This window comes from Saccopteryx leptura, chromosome 12, assembly GCF_036850995.1.
Source record: "Saccopteryx leptura isolate mSacLep1 chromosome 12, mSacLep1_pri_phased_curated, whole genome shotgun sequence".
NCBI lineage: Eukaryota > Metazoa > Chordata > Mammalia > Chiroptera > Emballonuridae > Saccopteryx > Saccopteryx leptura.
The window spans coordinates 46,011,004-46,033,076 of NC_089514.1; the positions used below are offsets into that span (position 1 = coordinate 46,011,004).

Below are 22,073 nucleotides of genomic sequence, written 5' to 3' on the forward strand. Positions count from 1 at the left end.
ACAATTCCACATCTTTTAGCTTGTTCTTGAAGTTCTACTTTGTAAATTCTGAAATTACACCTGTCTCCACTGATACAGCCTGCAGGTGAATGTCAGTGACCAAAAAAATTCTGGCACCTTGCTTTCCAGATATTTTCACTATACGCAGGATGGATTTTGTAAATCCAGTCCTTGCTGTGTGGTAAGCTACCAAAAAACTGCAAAATTAATACTGATATTTTAGGAAGAAAGGTCATGCTTTCTGTCCCATGCTTTCTTTGGGGAGGGGAGGGAGAAGAATATAGAAGCTTCCTGACTTACAAGAACAATGGGTCATTTATTTTTAACTATAGAATAAAGGTTGTCTGAGGAACTTTTCTTTTTCAATAAGAGACAGAATTTACATACCACTCTACATTGATTTTGACTCTTCCTCCCTTCCCAGAATCCTGAGAGTAACATACCTCTAGGCAAAGAAGGGGAGATAGACACTAAAAGATTTGTAAATGTCTTTGATTGTGTTATCTTAAAGGTTTTAATGTTTCTATGGATTCCCTAAACAAATGTTGTAAGCTTGTGCCATGATGTCATGCTCCCCCCCAGCCTGTATGTGATCAAGGCTGTATGTAACCAGCCCCTGAGATGTATTTGGCACACACAATTTTGGTCTGCAATGCCCTGTGTTAGCCATATGCGGCCGGCATATTTAATAAATGTCCTCCTTTTAATAAAAACCCTTCAAAATTCATCTGGACTTGGTGTCTCTATGTGAACCCGTGGAATTGAGGTACAGGTACTTTACAACCGCTGCATGTAGTCTCAACACACGCATGTGCACACACTCACTTCATCCCTAACACTTCAAACCTCTTATGTTCCAATCCAGGATCACAATCTCATACAAGTCTATTAGAAACTGCTCTGAATCTCTTACACAGTTTGGCTATCACCATGCTTAAAGTATGTGAGGTGCTTCATGTTAAATCGAGAATGCAACAATCTCAGTCGGTTTTTTCATGTGAAAATTTTCATTCTCTCCTGAGAAAAGAGGAGAAAATAAACCAGTATTTTTTTTTCTAGTTGTGTAAGAAAGCATGAAAGAAATACAACAAAGAAGCAAGAGGAGTGAAAATTTCAGGACCCAGCACTTTAAAACAGAGAAAGAATGTGAAGGTGGCGATGTGGAAAAAGACAGGTCTAGGTTGTTAATCTTAGTTTCAAAAAACCAAGTTCCCACTTCTTTTGTCAATATCTCATGTACATGGTCAAATGCAGTTTTTTCCTGACAATAGTTCTCACCACTAAGAAATGCACAATTCACCTTACAGTGTTGGATTTTCAAACCTAGTAGTAAATTAGATGACGACACAGATTTACCATGTGTGCTCTTGTGAGTTCATGCAAATTCTTAGCTGGAGCATGTGAGAGGCACATTAATTACACTGTATATAGAAATAACGTTCCTGCACCTGCAGCAGTTTTGATATTTGCAGACTCCAGTACACTCCATTTCTAACTTCACTGGCAGGTTGCAAAAACCAGCAGAATTACACTCATAAACAAAGGTCTGCATGACAATTTATCTTTTAATGACTTCATAGAAGTCTTCTCATTTAGAATGCTATGGGGTTTATCATAATGAAGTAAGATCTAAACTTGGCTGATGAAACCAAGGCAAGTTTCTTGCCTCTTTTTCTGACTTACACTGCACATATCTACTGATGACGACATATATGTGCATGTATATGTGCAATTACACTCTTCATTGAGCACTGACAAGGCCACATGACAATCTGTAGGACTATGCACCAACACCCTATATAGAGTATTACAGGGAGTATTATTTCTCTTAAAGGAAATATTTACCTTGACTCATACATTTTCAAACTATCTTATCCTCCTTAGAGTTTTCTTTTTATTTGCTATGATTAGGGATGACAAACTTTTATTTTTGGAGTTATAATATCAAATATGAAGAAGAATAGGTTACTGACTTCTCTAAGATGTGTCTAGCAAACAAGAATTAGGATCCAATGGCATGCCTAAATGCACCTAGCCCAATTTTCAGTGGTGTATCCACACAAAAGACATCAAATGTTCTATTTTAGCCACCAGTCTAACAACTGAATTATAATTGTCAACATGATATCACAATTCTGAAAATTTTCTGATGCTCTCCTGTAAATAAACACTATTTAAAGAAATAGGTGTTGTTTTGTCAACAGGTGTTTAATGCAGAATCTTCCGTTCCAGGGTCCAAAGGGCAAACATTCTAAACTGGTCATCCACCTTTTCATGATTCTATCACTCCCAGAATACCAAAGCTTCCTTCAATTTATTGGAAGATAGTCTTATAAATATAAAAATGGCTACCAATTTTGAGCAATTCCATGTGTCATGTCCTCTTCTAAGTACTTTATATGTAATAATTCACCTGATGAAATATTTGGTTACACTAGACAAAGAAAAACCTTACATAATTCTTGAAAGAGAACAGAAATAATCACAGAGAAATCTAAGATTATTATAACAAATCTTAAGCCTCCACAGTAACCCATGTAAGCAAATCAGGGCTTCACAGAAAGATCTATTCAGCTGTTCAATGAACAAGCTGAGCATCTTCCATTTATCTGGTCATGATCAGGTGACACGTATGCCTGACTTTAGGGAACTCAGTGTCAGGTGTGGTGTGGGAGGGGCATAAAAATTGCAAGAGTTATAATTCAGCTGGGGGAAGGAGCTAATTAAAATAAGCACCTTTCATAAAAGGCCTCGTTTCATTAATCAATGGAAAGACAGTTTCATTAATCAATTATTATTTCATTAATAATAGGAACTGAGCAAATCTGACACTGTCTCCAGAACACATATGTCAACCCAAACACCAGAATCTGGAAAATCTGTTTCTATTTAGATACTTTGGTTCACTTATAAACAAGAGAATTGGTGATCCTGGCCCCAGACAAGAAAGTTAAAATGATAAAAATTCTTAAATGTATTTAGATAATACTTTTATTTTAAATATGTCTAATTTCATCTGATCACCTTTCACCAGTATATTGATAATCAATCATTTCCTCAACAGAGTAGGTATAAAAAGACAACTTTAACCCCATAATTTTCAATATATTTCCTTTAAAGTTAAATAATAAGCTTTCAGATATTTAAACTGCTAACTTCAAACCTAGTAAGGGTGCCCTAATGACATCCCCAGTGTTACAGTCTCTAGCAGCATTCTGAGTTCTGCTTTTGGGCTGGGTGGAGGTCCCACCCACTTTCTCCTTTAGCTCCTAGGGGAGGCCAGTGAACCTATAATGCAAATCAATGGAAAGCTTTCGTGAAGAATACTTTAAAAATAACAGTGATAAAAGTATAGTTAAGCCTAACCAGGAGGTGGTTCAGTGGCTAGAGTATTGGCCTGGGATGCTAAGGACCCAGGTTCAAAAAACTCACTGGCTTGAGTGTGGGTTCACCCGCTTGACTGCGAGGCCGCTTGCTGAAGCCTGAGATCATAGACATGACCCCATGGTCAATGGCTTGAGCCCAAGGTCACTGGCTTGAGCAAGGGGTCACTGGCTTGGCTGGAGCCCCCCACCCTACAGTCAAGGCACATATGAGAAGCAATCAATGAACAACTAAGGTGCCATAACCACAAGTTGATGCTTCTCATCTCTCTCCTTCCCTATATGTCTGTCCCTGACTGCCCTCTCTCTCTGTCTCTTGCCTAAAAAAAAAGTACATTTAAATGCATTGACTCCCATGACATTAAAAGGCACAATGATCATGAACATTGTAACTCAATTACTGTGTGACATTTCTAAATAAATACAGTAATAAAACTAAAAAAAAAAATTAAGGCAACAAACTTTGCTATATCAGTGCTACAGAGGGAACAGAGTTCTTACTGTGGGGCAGAGCTGGGAACTAGGATTGGGCTGGTATAGTAGTTATCCCTTCTCCTGTGTGCATTTAGGAGATACAGTTATTAAATATTATGATTTTAAATGAACAAAGCATAAATGATACTGTACACGGCATTTACAAAAAGAGAAAACGAGATATGTGTAAAAAGAGGTACAGCAATAGCATTTATTTGGGTTACAGAGGCCTCTTTTTAAAAACTGAGTTATTGATGAAGCATAATGTGATTTTAGGAATTGGTACAACAGATTTTTTAAGTCCTTTCAAGTGTTCTGTTTTGCAGCTGAAACCAAGTGTTTTGTCAGCCACAGTGCCTGTATCAGTTATCATCATAAAGGAGAATAGTGGGTGAGAAGTGCTCAATGTGGCGCTTGCTCTCACTGTGAGATGCCTATTGATCTGGAAGACACATCACTAGCGAAGAGATATTAAGTATTTGAACAAAATGAAGTGAGGTTTTAAAACTTAAGTGGGTTTAGAAAAAATCAAGAGTAAATATATTGACAAGAGAAAGAAGCACAGTTTATTTCTTCTCCACTGGAGATATTAGTATTGGTCAGCTGGCTAGAAATTTAATTCTATTTTCTGGGTTTTATAGAGCACACAGTGTTTTCTTGTAGCATCCAAAGTTCACAAACGTCCAAAAAAGCAAAGATGATGTTAACATATCAAGGAGTTATTTAGAAAGTTAACATGAATCTGAGTCTGAATATTTTGCAAGGTCTTACTAACAAATTTGCTTTAACCTCCTCCTTTATTTTTATTTGGAAGGAAGAGCTAGAGGCCTGGTTATCATGCTGCTTATCATCTCTGGCATGGTATTATAAGTCACTGTTATTTATTCTCAGCATAAGAGAACTGGAAGGCAAAAAATTACCAATACTTCTGTTCCAGAGGTTGTGAGAAGGTAGAGTGTCCATGAAAGTAAAAGATAGTTTTCTCAGGAGAGTGTGAATAAACTCAAGGAAGTCAGACACAAAGAAGCCACAGGAAGGAAACTGCAGTAGACAAAAGATTATTCAAAAATTTTTGCCACTTTTCCCATCAAAGCATGGGGCCTCGTTTCCTTCCCTTTGGCCCTGGACTGACCTGTGTCTTGTTTTGCTCAACAGAGGGCAGAGGCGATGCTGTACTCATTCTAGGCTGGGTCTAAGGTGCTTGCTGCCCTTCCCTTTGCCGCCCTGGAGCCCAAAGCCACCATGAAAAGCAGTTCAGCCACTCTGAGGCTGAGACCTTGTCCGGAGAGAGAGGCCTTGTCTGGGGTCCCATCCATCCCGGCTGAGGCAGCAGTGTGGGTGCAGCCACCGTGCCCATCCCAGCCCCAGGAGATGACCGGGCGGCCACAGCTGCCGGCGAGCCTCAAAGCCAGCCTAGCAGATGAGAAGCAGCCAGCTGATTCCAAGCAAGAATGTATAGTCACGAGCAAACATCTGATGGTTCTTTTAAATCAAACTTTGATGTTTGTTATGCAACAATCGAAAACTAAACCAAGACTTCAAATAATAGAAAAGTGTATTTCTCCGACTAGTTCATGTGCTCCTGGCACTGACAGAACTGTCTTCATGGTTCAGACCACGTAAGTGGAAGCACTCGGCTGCAGAGATGGGGGGGGGGGTGTGAAGAGCTGGCTGACTCACCAGGGCACTTTTATCAGGCAGCCTGGCAGGGAGCAGCCGTGGGGCGAGACGCACAGCATGTGCTTGGCATTCCGGAAGCCTGCTCTGCATGTGAGTTAGTTGTGAAGTGGTGGGAAATAAGACACAAGAAACACTTTTCACGTACATCTTAGGCTTTCTCATACATACAGGGTGAGGCAAAGGTAGGTTTATAGTTTTAAATATGTAAAACACAGAGTTTATTCCTATATTCTTATCACTTATTAATTATTGTATTGTTTTCCATATGAACAATTGTAAGCCTACTTTTGAAATGGGGAAAGAACCTGAACAGACACTTCTCCTAAGAAGAAATACAAATGGCCAACAAATACTATATGAAAAATGCTCATCTTCACCAGCTATTAGAGAAATGCAAATCAAAACTACAATGAGATACCACCTCACACCTGTTAGATTGGCTGCAATCAACAGGTAATAAATAATAAGTGTTGGATGGAGAGGCTGTGGAGGAAAAGAAACCTTCATTCACTGCTGGTGGGAATGTAAACTGGCACAGCCATTACATAGAAAATATGGTGGTTCCTCAAAAAATTAAGAAGAGAACTACCATGTGATCTAGCAATCCCTCTATGAGGGACCTACCCTAAAAACTTGAAAACATTGGCATGCAAAGACATATGTACCTCCATGTTCATTGCAGAATTATTCACAGTGGCCAAGACATGAAACAACCAAAGTGTACTTTGATAAAGGATTGAATAAAGAAGATGTGGCACATATATACTATGGAATACTACTAAACTATAAGAAATGATGACACATTGCCATTTATGACAACATGGATGGAACTTGAGAGCATTACACTGAGTGTAATAAGTAAATAAAAAAACTAAGAACTTTATGACTTTACATATAGGTGGGATATAAAACTGAGACTCATGGACATAGATTAAAATGAAGTGATTACCAGGGAGGGGTTGTGGGGGAGGGGGTAAGGATGGGAGTAAAGAGGGACAAGTATGCGGTGAGAGAGAGTGATCTGACTCTGGGTGATAGTACACCACATAATCATCAGTTCAAATGCCATAAAGATGTTTACCTGAAACCTATGTATTATTATTGGTCAATGTCACCTCATTAAATTTAATTTTCTAAATAAAAACAATAAAAACCCTACTTTGGCCCACCCTGTATATATAGCATTTCCTCATAAGATGTTTAATCAAGAACCATAAAATTCTCTCTCCCTTCTTGTCTGTCTGTTCTTCTCTCTCTCCCTCTCTCTCTAAAAACAAAGCAAGCAAGCAAGCAAACAAAAAACCCATGAAATTTTATTAAACTGCTAAGGAACTAATAACGGTTAAGAAGGAACAAAAATTGGTGGGGGGTACACAAGGTGGAAAGTCATTTGGGGTGCGCTAACTAGAGAATCAGTACTGAGGGCCGCCCTGAAAAGGGGCAGCAACGGTCACACTGAGAGAACAGAGTCACCTGCCCACACAGCATTTACAGCCTCAGGTCAATCTTTGCTCTTCCCTAGAGAGCAAAAGAACAACTACGGTTTCAGATAATGCAATGATGGAATAGAATAGCCCCAAACTGTTAAAATTCCCAAAGAATTAGAAATTGCTCAAAGTTCAATGTCCTAGACTGATATAAAAGATGAACATAAAGATCAATGAGTTTGTTCTATTTGGTGGATGGCAATAGAGTCCACCCTATATGTCAGTCCCCGGGAATATTCATAAACATCCCTTCAAAGCAATTCAAGCAAAGAGCTGATTGAGAGAGTGTCAGGATAAGATGGAGAATGTTTGCTAGGCTGTGCAGTAGGGGGGAAAGCATCCTCTTGCTACCACTACACGTGGTGGTTCCAAGTTTAGTGTGCCTAATAGCACAGATTCTAAGACTTCTAGTTCAAGATGACAGATTACACACATGCGGCTTTCAGCTTTAAAAAAGATATTAAAATGGATAAACCCACAGCAATAAAGAGAACCTGAGAGAAGCCATTATCTGACAGAGATAGGCTGATATAAAATGAGACGATAGCTCAAGAGAATGTCAGAATATGGAATGCCAATAAAAGCATGATAACTGATGTATCATGGAGTTGAAAGGTATATTCTAGAGCAGGGCTTGGCAAACTATGGTCCATGAAGCAAACTTACAGCTGTCTATATTTGTAAACATAGTTTTATGGGATCAAAGACATACCCATTTACTTATGCATTGTCTATGGCTGCTTTCATGACAACAGAGTTAAATAGTAGTGACAGGATACCTGGCCCACAAAATCTAAAGTTTTTACTATTTGACCCTGCACAGAAAAGTTTGCTGACTCAGAGGATATAAATACAAATAATAGTGGATTCTGTGTGGGAGGGACATATGGGAAGTCCATGTGTCAGTCGTACAACAGACCTATATAGGAGTGGGGGAAAGAAGATGCCCAGAAAAAAATACCTTCTAGAGGACCTAAAGTAATGGTGCTTTCAGGGAAAAAGTATTATTTTTAAGAAGATATAAACTAACAAACAAAATAGAAACCGACTCATAGATACAGAGAACAGACTGATAGCAGTCAGAGGGGAAGGGAGTAGGGGGCTGGGTGAAGAGGGGAAGGGAGTCAGCAAAGAAAGCGAGCTCAGACACAGACCACAGTATGGTGATTACAGGAAGGAAAAGGGGCGGGGGAGGTAGAAGAGGGTGAAAGGGGCACGAGGGGACATATGGTGAGGAAAGGAGGCTTGACTTGGGGTGGTGACCACACAATACAATACACAGATATGTATTATAGAATAGTTCACCTGAAAGCTATATAATTTTATTAACTAATGTCACCCCAATAAATTCAATTTAAAAATGGAAAAAATATATTGTAAAAAAGGAAGAAAAAGTACAACTTCACAAATGTGTTAAGGGGAAAAATAAATGAATACTACAGCACTGGGGTCAGTGAATAAATTTACAAAGCCATGGGGATACAAAGACTGTACAAATATTACTAAAATTAGTTGTAAAACTCCATTGGGAAAATTTGGGAAGGCAGATGGGGGATAAGAGAACTAAAGCTTTATTTCTATCTAAAAGAAGGTAGTATAAATATGTCCTGTCTAAAACTGTTAAATCAAGACAACAGTATAAACACATTAATTAGAGGTGTGAAAACAGTTACCAAAAGAAACATCTAAAAGAACACAAACTGATCAGTGCCCCTGAGGTATGGCCTGGAGGGTAGGAGGGTGGGGCAGGAAATACTGTATGCATTATAAATATTTTGATGTTTCTTTCCCATGGGCACATATTGATTTGACAATTTTAGAAAATCTATAAATGCATATGCCTGAAAACCAGTTCCAGAAATCTGGTATCAGTAGATCTAGGGTACAGGAATATGCATTTTTAAAAATCTCCCCCAGTGATTCTGACAAATTTATTCTTGTGCCTCTGCTTCTGGAAACGAGTAAAGAGGCAGCAACCAGTGAAAGAACAGTAACATCTCTCTGCCAAAGGGAGAAATGCCAGGAGCTGTAGGAGGTCAGGACATTGGTCTCCCAAACAACTTCCTGCCATTTTACTAATAAAGTGGATAAATATTAGAAGGCACATAAACACTAATAGGTTTTGAGTGGCCTTTATTATCCATAAAGTTTTCCTAATTCTATAGGAAAACTTTATGGATAATAGGTCAGAGTTTCTCCATCTTACATCTGTTGAAAGCTGAAAGTTTTGATCAAAAAATTTGCCTGGGGGAAAAACATGAAAAATCATGTAATGAGGGGAGCTTGGTGACTGAAGCATATTAGATCAAGTCTTCTAGACTGCGGTTTTCATGTATATTATGGTACATCAATCATGAGTTTTAAAATAGTTGAAAGAATGTTATCAGGATCTCTGGTGCCTACACATGATTGCTGGGATGTGCAGAAGACTTAAGGATCTTCTAGGATGGTTTCTGGGCAGTCTGGTAATTTTTTATAGTATGGCTGCTTCTGGAAGACTGTACACCATTGGGAATCGGCTCAATTAGTCAAAAAGCAGCCGGGGGCACAGTGTCCTCGAGTTCTCTGTTCTCTACCCTTTCCCAGGACTCAGTGCTAAGAAAGAAAGAATTCCCAACTCACCCTTGTTCTCATTCTGCAGGATCCTAGGTCAACTTTTCAGTTGAGTGGATTTTTCTTAGTATCCATACAAAATACTGACATCTCTTTGCCTAAATTAGAGATAATCTAGAGCTAGAAAACTTCATCAAAATATTTCCATGCTTATTTCAACATCAAATGAGACTCTTCATTTTTTAAATATCAATGATTTATTGTTTATATCTCTAGTGTTTATTAGTTTTAATTTTGAGGTTCATTTACAGATAAAATCATTTGAAAGAAAAGGAAATTTTGTTCCTAACATGTATTTGTCTTTTAAATTTCATCTAGAAACTGGAAAGCCGGCTTCTTTTTTCTTCACTGGTAAGCTATTGGTCCAATGACCTTGACTAAGCTACATTGTAACAGTGGCATACAGCCAATGAAAAGTTCCCTTCTTCATTTATAAAATCATCCATCCATCCATCCATCCATCCATCCATCCATCCATCCATCCATCCAGTACTTCCTGAGCACCTGTTATCTGCAAGGATAACAGGTAAAGAAATAATCAATCATAGGGTAAATCTCTATGCTTAATTGGTTAAAAATTTATATGAAAAAGGTTTTAAATATAGGTATATGTGCATTTTTGATATCTATGTTTTTTTTTAATTTGACTATATACTGTTCTTTGATGTTTGTCTAAATAGTTCATGTTTACAAGTTGTGATTATTGTGTTAGTAGATCCTCCCCATGAACATGCACTGAAGGTAAACTATGAATGTACACTGTGATGACATAGGAATCTTTCTCTGCACATTCCCCACTGCTATGCCTTTGCAGGTGCTGTTTCCTTTCCCATAGCTTTCGAACTAACAAATGCCTCTTCATCACCCCAGAGTCTCTCAGGCATTTTCCTTTCAGGAGTCCTTCCCTAGGCACTTCCCAACCGAATCGGTCGCTCTTGCTTCTGTACTGCTTCTGGACTTTGCACATATTTTATTATTGCATTGGTATCAATATTCATTAGTACGCCGCTACTTATTTATGGACTGTAAGCTTCTTGAGAATAAAAACATTAGTCTTTTCACTTTTGCATCCTCAGTAATTAGCAGAGTGCTGGCACAGACAGGTGTTCACTAAATATTAGCTGAACTAAGGAGCTATTCCCTCTATTATAACGTGTGGAATGCCACAGAAAAGTGTTCACATTTTATTTTAAATTACTTGGAAACTTAAAATAAACATTCTTGAATATTTAGTAAGCAGTAGATCTTAATGTTTTATTACATTCTTGTCTGATGAAAGAAGTTCTCACCCATACAAAAGCCTAATTATGTAATTAGGAATACACTTTTCCTTTTAAAAATTTCTGTTGCTCGCCCCCCTCACCCCGGCACTCTTCTAATTTTGTACCAACATCATGATTATTATAGACTTTTTCTATTCATGTTACAATTGCTTGTTTATATCCAAGGCTCCTCTTAGATATAAACTCCTGGAGATCCAGAGCTTGCCATATCCATATTTGTAGTCCTGGTGTACCGCAATGGGAAAGGGAAGAGCTTAGCAAGTGCTCATTGAATTAATAAATATAGGACAAAATAGGAAATAGTAAATAGAATTAAACTCTAGGTTCTCCTTTCTCTATTAGGATGATTTTGTGATTATCTTGAAGAAAAATTTCATAAATTCCACATAAAACTTAGACTTCATCGTTGAATAGGCTAGCTCAGACTCTGTGGTTGTGGCCTACCAGGAAAAGGAGTGGGAGGGGGAGAAGCTAGGCTGTACAAATATTTTCATTTTATTTTGTCCTTTAAATTTACAATGAAAGAGGTCTTTTTAGTTTTAAAACATGGAACAGTGGGTTGAATCAGAAAAAAAAAATCTCTGGGTTCTTTATTATGAAAAGAAATAGGTTTATTAAATATTTCACTAAAGTTCAAAAGCTCTGAAGATCTTTTCCTCTCTGCTAGAATGACATTATTTCCATATCTTCATCTTCAAACTGTACACATTAAGATGATTTTTAGTTGAGTCATTTGATGTTTCTCTGTGATGGTTTTTGGCAACATAATGGTGTGGATGCCCCTAATAAAATATTACCAGATGAGCAGTTGAGTGGGACACTCTCTGGCGTACTCTTGAAGAAAATGATGTACACAATTTTTAAAAGCAGTACTGTTTGAAAAATGTGATGAGTTAGTTTTAAAACTTCACTCAACTTTTAAGGGGATATAATATCTATTAAATGTATTATTACTCATGAGTGAGTGGCAGTGATAACTATTCTCATCAGGTGACTTTGAAAAGAAGTAATTTCTGCAGAAACCATTTAGAAATCCACAATAAAGCATTAGTCATCTTTTAAGTTAAAAATCCTAGATGAATATCTCAGTTTTATGCTGTTTCTTCATATACAAATATCTTTAAAATCCATGGAATAACAATTCATAAACCTATTGATCATACAAATGACATAACTGTTCCTCAAAAGTAATTCTGTAATTTTCATATTTCCTAGAACCCACTGACTTTCACAAGTTGATATAATACATTAAGTCAATGTTGTGAAAAATATGAAATGGTGATATAGTTTTTTGGAGTAGAGTTACTACACTTTATAATACTCTTTCTAAGGAATTTTGAAAACAACACCACACAGCTTTTGAATCAGTATTTTAAAAACACAGATCAAATTTGATTTCTTATTTTTTCTCACATAAGTATTTACAATTTGTGGGACTAATCCAAGGTCATGGGCCAGGTGGAAGAATTTAAAATTGAACTGCAAAATCAGACTTAGCTCATTTCTTTTTTCTTGACCTCTGTGCACCTTTATGTTCTATATTTTTTTAGCCTTAACAATTTGCCTCTTCATTTCCATATGAAGGTAATTTTTATTATAATCTGATAGAAATCCAAATATCTGCATATGAAAATTAATTCATAAGGACTAGAGGAAGAAAGCCTATATCTTAAAGCATAATGGCGACATAAAGATAAATACCATTTAAACATTTATTTCTATGAGATAAACATGAACCTTTAAATATTTAACCTGGGCAATTCAGCAGGAGAATATTATAAGACTAATACAGATTTAAAATATCAATGGCTGAATATAAGCTAGAAAAGTATGAAGTGTTAATCACATCCCTAATAAGAAACACTAGAATTAAATTAGAAAAGTATCAATCTCAAAAGTCCATTGAATCCAGCAAACAGAAGGTGCAGTCTGAAATGTGACAAAATGATATTTCAAGCTGTTTCCCAAATACTTCAATTTGATACTCTTTTTTTTTTAAAGCTGAAAGTTATCTTTTTTTTTAAATAATTTTTTTTTAATGGGGTGACATCAATAAATCAGGGTACATATATTCAAAGATAACATGTCCAGGTTATCTTGTCGTTCAATTATGTTGCATACCCATCACCCAAAGTCAGATTGTCCTCTGTCACCTTCTATCAATTTGATACTCTTAAACTTAGGCAAAACAATTTGTGGTTTTCCTCACGTGAAGTGACCTTTAACCTTCCAACTGAAAACACAGAAAGACATTCCTCACATTTGCTGTAGAAATAAAGATGTTGCCAATCAATTCTCTAAAAAAGTACTTAGGAGCTTACCTGTTTCCATTTTTCCATCCTGTGCTGCAGGTCCATCCGGAATCACACTTTTCACTTGCAGAAACTCATCTGGCTCATCTCCACCAATGATGGTAAATCCAAAGCCCATGTTGCTCTTTTTTAGGGTGGTGCTGAGAAATGTGCCCTTCAGCTGGGATGCATCCCGGGTGAAGAGTGGTTTTTCTACATTGGCCAATATAAGTTAGAAAAAGAAAAAGCACGTTTAAGGTACGTTCTCCTACAAGGCAAGTCAAGAACTGAGCCCCCCTCCATGGTGATGTAGGGTCTTCTCCAGTAAATACAGGCAGGGGTGATGGCAGGAGCAAAGCCCATAGTACTTCCACAGACCCAGAGCTGTCCCAGCCTCCAAGGAGAGGTGGAAGAATGGCTTGATTTGAAGAGATTATTTTTGGTCAAGTCAATGTTTCTATTCAGAAAAGTAGCCCTTCTTGTGCTTACAAAGGGCTGAGTCAATATGCCATCAGCACCTTCAGATACAGGGGAACCCAAGTCATCCAGAGGCACCTCAGCACGTTCCTCTCGGTCTAAGTGTCCAGGTAGGAAGTACATGTGTGTGTGCGGCTGGTCCTGCGCAAAAACCCTGCAGGGAGAGGACTGGGACACCGAAATGGACTATTTTGTATAAACAGGACAGAAGCCGTGGAATGTTGCCTCCAGTTCACTCATCTAAAGTGTTTAGAAAGAGTACCTGGATGTGGGACTGAGTTAACTCTTGCTTATATTATGATATGTCACACAGATAACCAGACAAATGAATTTCTAGTGACCCAATAGTGTTTTAATATACTCTAAAACAGGGGTTCCCAAACTACAGCCCACCGGCCGCGTGCGGCCCCCTGAGGCCATTTATCTCCCGCCCCCCACCCCGCCACACTTCCGGAAGGGGCACCTCTTTCATTGGTGGTTAATGAGAGGAGCATAGTTCCCATTGAAATACTGGTCAGTTTGTTGATTTAAATTTACTTGTTCTTTATTTTAAATATTGTATTTGTTCCCGTTTTGTTTTTTTTACTTTAAAATAAGATATGTGCAGTGTGCATAGGGATTTGTTCATAGTTTTTTTTTATAGTCCGGCCCTCCAACGGTCTGAGGGACAGTGAACTGGCCCCCTGTGTAAAAAGTTTGGGGACCCCTGCTCTAAAATGTGAGCAGAAGGCAAGCCAATATTTCTAGGTATGATTATGAATGTAAAGGTAATACATATTATAACAATTCATGGACATATTCAAATAATTTACCTCAATAATCTGAACAGGACTTGAATCCACTCCTTTAGGTCTGACCATGCATTTGTTATATAATATGCTTTTGCAGCTATGAGCTGTAATAAATATTTTCCTAGTAATATATATTAAATGCTTTAGAAATAATTGTACTAGGAAACAGAATGAACATTTTTTAAATGCTATCGGTCAAATATTTTAAATATATATTTTTAGTTGTTACAGTGTGGTTGCTATGACTTGATATTTGGAACACCCAAACAGTACATGGTAACTTAGCTAACCATTTTGTATGATACTTTTGCTGTTGTTACATTTTCAGTGATATGTCATTGACAAACTAGAAAATAATGAGTTATATTTTTTACTTTGTCTATTGCTACATCACATACATCTTTGTTAAAAATAGAGAAAACTTCTTTAAAATAAAAATAACGACCACATATATAATCTTGTCACCTAGATTTCCTTTAAGAAAGTAACATTTACAATTGGAGGGAAGTTCAGCTCGAGACCTTTACATTCATGGTAATCGTGCTGCATTGTAGAGTGAAGGTCAGCAGGCAAATCTAGGCCTCCCCGCTACCAAAGCCTCCTTGCTTTCCTGATGGGTAAGAGCCGGGGAAGGCGTGAGAAGTTCGTGCAGCATCTCCTCCCGTTGAGTGCTCCTGAGAGTCGGCAGGTGCAGCAAGCAGCCTGGACGTACCAACCGGCCATCGGTTCCAGGCCTGGTTGTGCGGGTAATACAAGTCATTCATGTTCCACGACCTCCCCAGGGCAGCGCGGGGGCGGGCGGATTTGAGCCTAGGTAATGTCAATGAGGAGCTGTCTACTGTCACAAAGAAGAACAAGCCTCACTCTGGTGCTTGGTCTTTTGAAGACAAACTTAGGATTCTCTATGTTTCTCTGCAGTTTAAAGTACCCACTGTCAAACCCCATAAGTCTCCACCTGGCAACGTGCTGTAAATTCCTACAACGTAGTGCCCGAGGCTTTAGCGTAACCTATGGCTGCTGAATGCATTAGTTTAGAAACAGCAAACACCCAGCTAAAGCTAATAGAGGGGTTTACGGAAAGCACATCTATTATTTGAAATGGCCCAAGTTACAGGCATGTATGTTGGAAGAGCAGGCAGTTTGAGAGACAATTCTTTCCTTTGAAACAGTGCACGGTGACAGGTACCAACCTCGGAAGCCCGGGGCCTGCAGGGGCTTGCTTCCCAGTTCCGTGTGGGGCATGTTATGCTGCTGTAGCTTCCTTTTTGCTTCCAGGACAGGGTTTTCAAACTGTGTTCTTCTATTTATGTGGCTGAAAAATAAAACTTTGAATTAGGGTAATAGTCGGGCAGAGTCATTTAAGAGAACATGTGTACACCTCTACAGAGAGCAGGTGATTAAGAGCCACCTCAGTTGGTTCTCATCAAGTGCCCACCAGGCCTGAAGTCAGGCCCCCGCTGGCACTGGCCTGTGTGCAACATGCACTTCTGTGACAAGAGCGCAGTTCTCAGTGGCTCTATCATGTTGTTATATCTAAATTATGCAAGATTCAGCCAGAACTAGAATGCGCACTGGCTTTCTGGTCTACTATGTTAGTCTGAGATGAGTTTGGTGCATTAAAATAAATGGTCAACAAATGAAATATATACCAAATAATGTTGAAGAGATCAATATCATCTAAGCTTTGCAAAGCTCCTAGTGTGTGGTAAATTCACTGATTATTTTACTCTTATAGCAACCAAGGTCCACACTTAGAGTCGGACAGACCTTGGTTGCAGGGCTGGGATATGTAAAGAAAGACGTCCAGGGATGTTCTGAAAGCTGTAGAATACCTGTAGGATGGTTGAGGCTGAGATCAATCAAAAGTAGACTATTTACTTTCGACACAGTCAGATGATAGACTTATAGGTATTAGACATAAAGTGGATCACTGTGGATCAGCTAAACTAAGAGCGTATAGAATAAGCAGGCCCTGTAGTATCCCTACAGTTTAATGAATTCCTCTATGAAATTTAGAGCTGCCCGTCCACAGACGGTGGAAAACAGTGACCCTGTCTAGTAGCAGTGCCATGGAGCTCTTTCTACGACATGAACGCACCACAGGAAGTCTGGCATATACCTTGATTTTGGTTCTTTGTATACATACAAATAAGATTATGGGTTGAAAGCATGAACAAGAGACAGAGGTTAGAAAAAGAATGAACTAATATTACTGAATACTGAGCTCTGTGCTGCCTACTATATTTAAACTCCTTAAGTTAAGCAACAGTCTTGGAATTCTAATTATTCCATCTAAAGGTGCTAAGACTGACACACCAGAGGCTGGATGACTTACTCTAATCGCATGCCCAGTAACTGAAAAGACTGGGATTTGACCGTGTCTGTCTCTAAAACGCATCTCCCATCTACATACCTTCTCTTTTCAATGTTTGATTTCATAATAGCAAGTGTGCACATATTTAATGTGTGTGTATGCACACACACGTGCACACACAGTTCTCTCATTTTATGTCTTCTAGAACTATACTTGTCAGAAAGCAAAGGTGGTAAAAGAAGCAAAATCTCAACAACCAATTTTTTTTTTTTTTACAGACAGAGTCAGAGAGAGGGATAGACAGGGACAGACAGGAATGGAGAGATGAGAGGCATCAATCATTAGTTTTTCATTGCGCATTGCAACACCTTAATTGTTCATTGATTGCCTTCTCATACGTGCCTTGACCGCGGGCCTTCAGCAGACCGAGTAACCCCTTGCTCAAGCCAGCGGCCTTGGGCTCAAGCTGGTGAGCTTTTGCTCAAACCAGATGAGCCCTCGCTCAAGCTCAGGGTCTCAAACCTGGGTCTTCCACATCCCAGTCCGACGCTGTATCCACTGCGCCACCACCCGGTCAGGCTCAACAACCAATTTTATATTAATACAAATCAGATAATTCCTGGTGAGACAGAAAAGCAGTTGTCAAAAATGTAAGACAGTTGGAATATCTAATTACTTCCTCATGGGGGACAGGCTGGGTAGCTGCTTGCCACACAGCCTCTGGAGTCATTTAGTCCTGGGTTCAAAACCCAACTCTACTACTTGATTAGCTGTGTGAGCTTGGGCAAGTTATTAAACCTGAACCTTAGTGTCTTTATCTATAATATGAGCATACTCTTCCCTTCCTCCTGGGGTGGTTGTGAGGATTCAGTGAAATAATGAATGCTGCAACATGGTTTTAAGCAGAGACATAATCACTAAGTAGCACAGCTGTTGTCACCATGGCCACCACCATCATCACCTTATCAGGCGACCAAATGAAAGGCTTTGTGGGAGAGACTTTAACAGCACTAGGGCCTTTCTCTAATACAGCCTCTGGTATAGGCTAGGGTGCTGTTTAGGATGGGGGTTCTTTTCTGTTTTGTTTTTAAATTTTTTATTAAATTTTGAGGATGAAATTGGTTAATAAAATTATATAGGTTTCAAGTGCACAATTCTACAATACATCATCTCTATATTGCATTGTGTGTTTGCTACCCCAAGTCAAGTTTCTCCCTATCTTATAGCAATGTTCTTAGTTATTGGAACTCACCAATATGAGGTTCAATGTAAATCTGTCTTATATAAAGTTAGTTTTCATTGGGAGTAAATGCTACTGTAATGTCCTCATATACCAAGGGGTCACCATGGTCTGTGGTCTGTAGTGAACTATGGCATGTGAGTGGTCAAAGCTTCTTCATCCCATCAACTCAGACAACGACACTATTTCAGAAGGGTCAGTTTGAAGCCTCTCTTCCTTGGTCTCCACTTTCTCTTACACAAATCCTTAAAATCTTTCTATTATCTAAAGAAAGATTATTCCTTACTTTGCCCTTACTTATCTCTGCACCTCCATCTTTGCCTGCATCACCATATGCACCCATTTCTTTGGACATACTTGGAGCTACTTGAACCAGCAACACCCTATAAAGCCTCTTATCACGCGAGATTCAGGGTATCAATGGTGCAGTGCTTGAAGCAAAACAGCCTGGATTTCAGGTGGCACCTTGGGCAAATTACTAAACTCTCTAAGTATCAATATCCTCATCCATAAAATGGAGACATTAATATCTCCTTCTTGGGTTGCTGTGAAGATAAGAGAAATAATGATTACAAAGCACAGATACATAGGGAGGACCTCACAATTGTAAGGTTTAGTTAATCTTTATTCTTCAAGGTATATGTAATTTATTCTTCAAAAAAGATCTTATTCTTTATTACTATTATTAATAATTGCTGCTGCTGTTATTGTAATTATTATCAGATGCTTTCCCCACCTGTCCTTCCCTAACCTCAGCCAGCAATGTCCCAGCCTGCATTAGGCTCTTTCCCATGGCTCTCAATTTATTTTCTTAAACCCTGCCTCATCATTAAGAGGATTTGAATCACTTTTAAAGAACAACAATGAAAAGTAAATACAATCATGGTGAAGTTATTTGAATCTGAGTGGAAGATCGATAGACAAAATTGATAATACAGGGTCCTACTTGTTTACTGAAGTTACGTTGCAAATTAGCTTTGAGCTTTCTAGCTGCTAATTCAATGGGAGAGAGAAACTATTTGTATTCTTCAGAGTATTTAAGATAAACCCAATACAGTGGTTCAGAAGGACATTGTATTCCTGTTACTAAGTCTAATGAGATCATTCTTTCCAGTTCTTCAATCAAGAGGTTTCTCTGATAGAGTACCACATTCTAAATGATAATTTCACAATAATGAATTTAAAGGGCTACAGCAATCTTACTTGCTTCAATGATTTATTTTTATTTCCTTCTTTAGACTGGGCACACCTGTGTACAGGGTCCATCTTTATGTACTAAGCATTGGACAGAGTGAAAGATAAGAATTTTTTGTTAAATAACTAAATGATGAGTGTGTGTTTTAAGAATTTTATTTGTGAATATACAGTAGTAATTTTGAGAAACCCAGAAACAACTTTGCAGTATAGCAAAGTATTAGCTTTCCTCATTTCTCATCTATTTTATTTCTTTTTTCCTAGGTTATTGTTTACCATTTGCATAACTTTATCCTCAGAAAACACATTACAAGAACTTTCTGGGGTATATTTTTATATACTATTAGGTTCCTCCAACTTGCCACCTGCACATAATTATTTCCTTGGAAAAGTCAACATGTAGCCACCTGCTTTATGAACACAATGCTGAAAATATTCCATTCACCATCAAAGTAAGTGTTTAGACTTAGCCAAAAATGAAGGTATCAATGAAGTTGTCTGCATGTCTTGTATCCCACAAATAGTGGAAGCTGTATGTGGCTTTAGTATCCTGGGCTAATTGCTACAGAACATTGACATTGTCACAAATGAAGTCATTCATTTAAAACCTAAATGCTCCAAAGCTTTAAAAGAACTATCACAAAGAAAGGTGATTGTAGTTGAATAAGAAGGCCTTGGCTTTCTTGTGCTTCCAAAATGAATAGTGACAGGTCTCTTTAGCAAGTATTTGTGGGTTTTACCATATGTACAAAGAATGTGAATGACAAAATACCATCCTCCTCTTCATTATTTAGGCGCTGTGAGAGAATTACTAGCTATTTCATATAGCTTTCATACAGAGCAGGGAACCAGGGAAGCTACCAAGAGTTCTTAACTCTTTAATTATATCTAGTCCATTGTCATGTTTTACTAACAGACTCTGTAGGTGTCAAAGGAGAAGTGGGTAAGAGACGTATTCTGAAGAGGGCATATCCAGCAACACCCTTTCCCTTCACAAAAAGGAAAGACTACTGACAGTTCCACGTTACAATGGAAAGGGAATCATGATAATCAAGGATGCTATTTCACCCGTGAACATCTTATGTGCGGCAGGGCTTCATAGTTTTGGAGGCAGACCCACCCTAAATCAACCAGCCATACTCCGAATGTGGTAACAGGCATTGGGATTTTTAAAAAAGCTTTGCAGGTAACTCTAATGTGCAGCAAGGGTTGTAATCCTCTGAGTTAGAGCTGAGAAAGTGTGAAAAGTTAGTTGGATAAGAAGTTTCAAGCCTGACAAGATTTATGCGGAAGTCCTTTTCTGTATGCAGCCTTGGGGATACTAGGAAACACTATTTCACCTCAGAATAGAGGCTCTTGCCATCAGAAGTTCCAGCAATGCACAGAGTGAAGGAAATATTTGGAGCTGGTTAATTAGGTTAATTATGCTGCCAAAGGTAGTCCCAGGTGAATGTCCTGTTTGACTGCTACCTCCTTCACTGTGGGGAGGGAATGGGAAAAACAGGAGGACATATGTAGATCCTGGGCCCCTCAGGGCACACACAATAGGTCTGCTGTGGGTAACGAAGGCCATCATCTGACCCTCACAGACCAGTGTTGCCTTCATATTCTGGGCTGTTCTCTAACTTGCTTCTCTTGGGTTTTTGGAGGGGCACTTTTAGTGCATAGTCAAGAATGATACCTTTTGTATCCACTGTCTATGATCATGACTTCCACTGACAGTTTAGAAATGGATCATTGGGTCATCGTGAGAGAGAAATGAAAGTAACTTTCAAGTGGACATTGTATCACAACTAAAATATTTCTATGGTGGTCAAAGAGGCTTTACTAATTTTTTCAAGGCATAAGGTAGCCAGTTCTAATAAATATTTGTTAAATAAATGCATAGATGGAAGCAGGCATGAAAGGTGACTGCTCTCACTGCTTTCCAGTTGAACTCTGTCATAAAATGTATGTGATAGAACTTTAAATTTATGTGACGTTCAGGACCAGTTTATGTGATTTAACCAATTTGCATTTGGGTAGAGACCCATGGAATCCTTCAAGACAGAGAATCTACCTTTTTTTCTTTTTTCTTCTTTTTCAAGTGAGAGGAGGGGAGATAGAGAGACAGATTCTGACATGTGCCCTGACCAGGATCCACCTGGCAACCACCTTCTGGGGCCAATGCTCTGCCTATCTGGGGCCATGCTAACAACCAAGCTATTTTTAGCACCTGAGGTGGAGGCTCCATGGAACCATCCTCAGTGCCTGGTGCCGTTGTGCTTGAACCAATCGAGCCATGGCTGTGGGAGTAGAAGAGAGAGAGAAAGAAAGAGAAGGGGGAGGGGCAAGGGTGAAGAAGCAGATGGTTGCTTCTCCTGTGTGCCCTGACTGGGAATCAAACCCAGGGCATCCACATGTTAGGTTGATGCTCTACCACTGAGCCAACCAGCCAGGGACAAAAACAGAGAATCTTTCAGGATGTTCTAGTGATAGTGAAAAAGTCATCCTGCTTTGGTGATGTAAGATTTAGATGTGAGGAGCTGAGCAGCTGCTATTTTGCATTAGAGTAGAAATATGGAAAAGCATTATGTTCTGGACAATTGTGGGAATACCAGCGAGGCTGCCATTCAGCACTGGGAGAGGGTGATTGGCTTGAGGTTTGGGGTTGTAGCTCAGTATGTCATCTTTTCTATGCAAACTTGTTCTTTTGGGGGCTTCCCCAAATTTAATCTATTTATTTGGATTCCTTTCCTCCCTTTAATTTTTTCTTCAAAGTAGAATCATTCTTGAATGGAATCTGAGAGTGTGAATTTCCTGGTTGCTAGAAATTCTCTAGATTTTCTTTGACCTCAATTCTGATG

The 22,073-nt window shown here is 38.7% G+C and overlaps 1 protein-coding gene across 3 annotated transcripts in view; it reads right to left on the reverse strand.

The window, feature by feature from the left end:
- MAGI2 (membrane associated guanylate kinase, WW and PDZ domain containing 2) overlaps window positions 1-22,073 on the reverse strand; it is a 1,711,587-nt gene that overhangs the window by 379,193 nt on the left and 1,310,321 nt on the right. For all 3 annotated transcript variants that reach the window (XM_066354483.1, XM_066354482.1, XM_066354484.1), the window contains 2 exons: window positions 15,670-15,791; window positions 13,242-13,424 (listed from right to left, as the gene is read on the reverse strand). In XM_066354483.1, coding sequence (XP_066210580.1) covers window positions 13,242-13,424; window positions 15,670-15,791 — 305 coding nt within the window. The remainder of the gene's footprint in view (window positions 1-13,241; window positions 13,425-15,669; window positions 15,792-22,073) is intronic.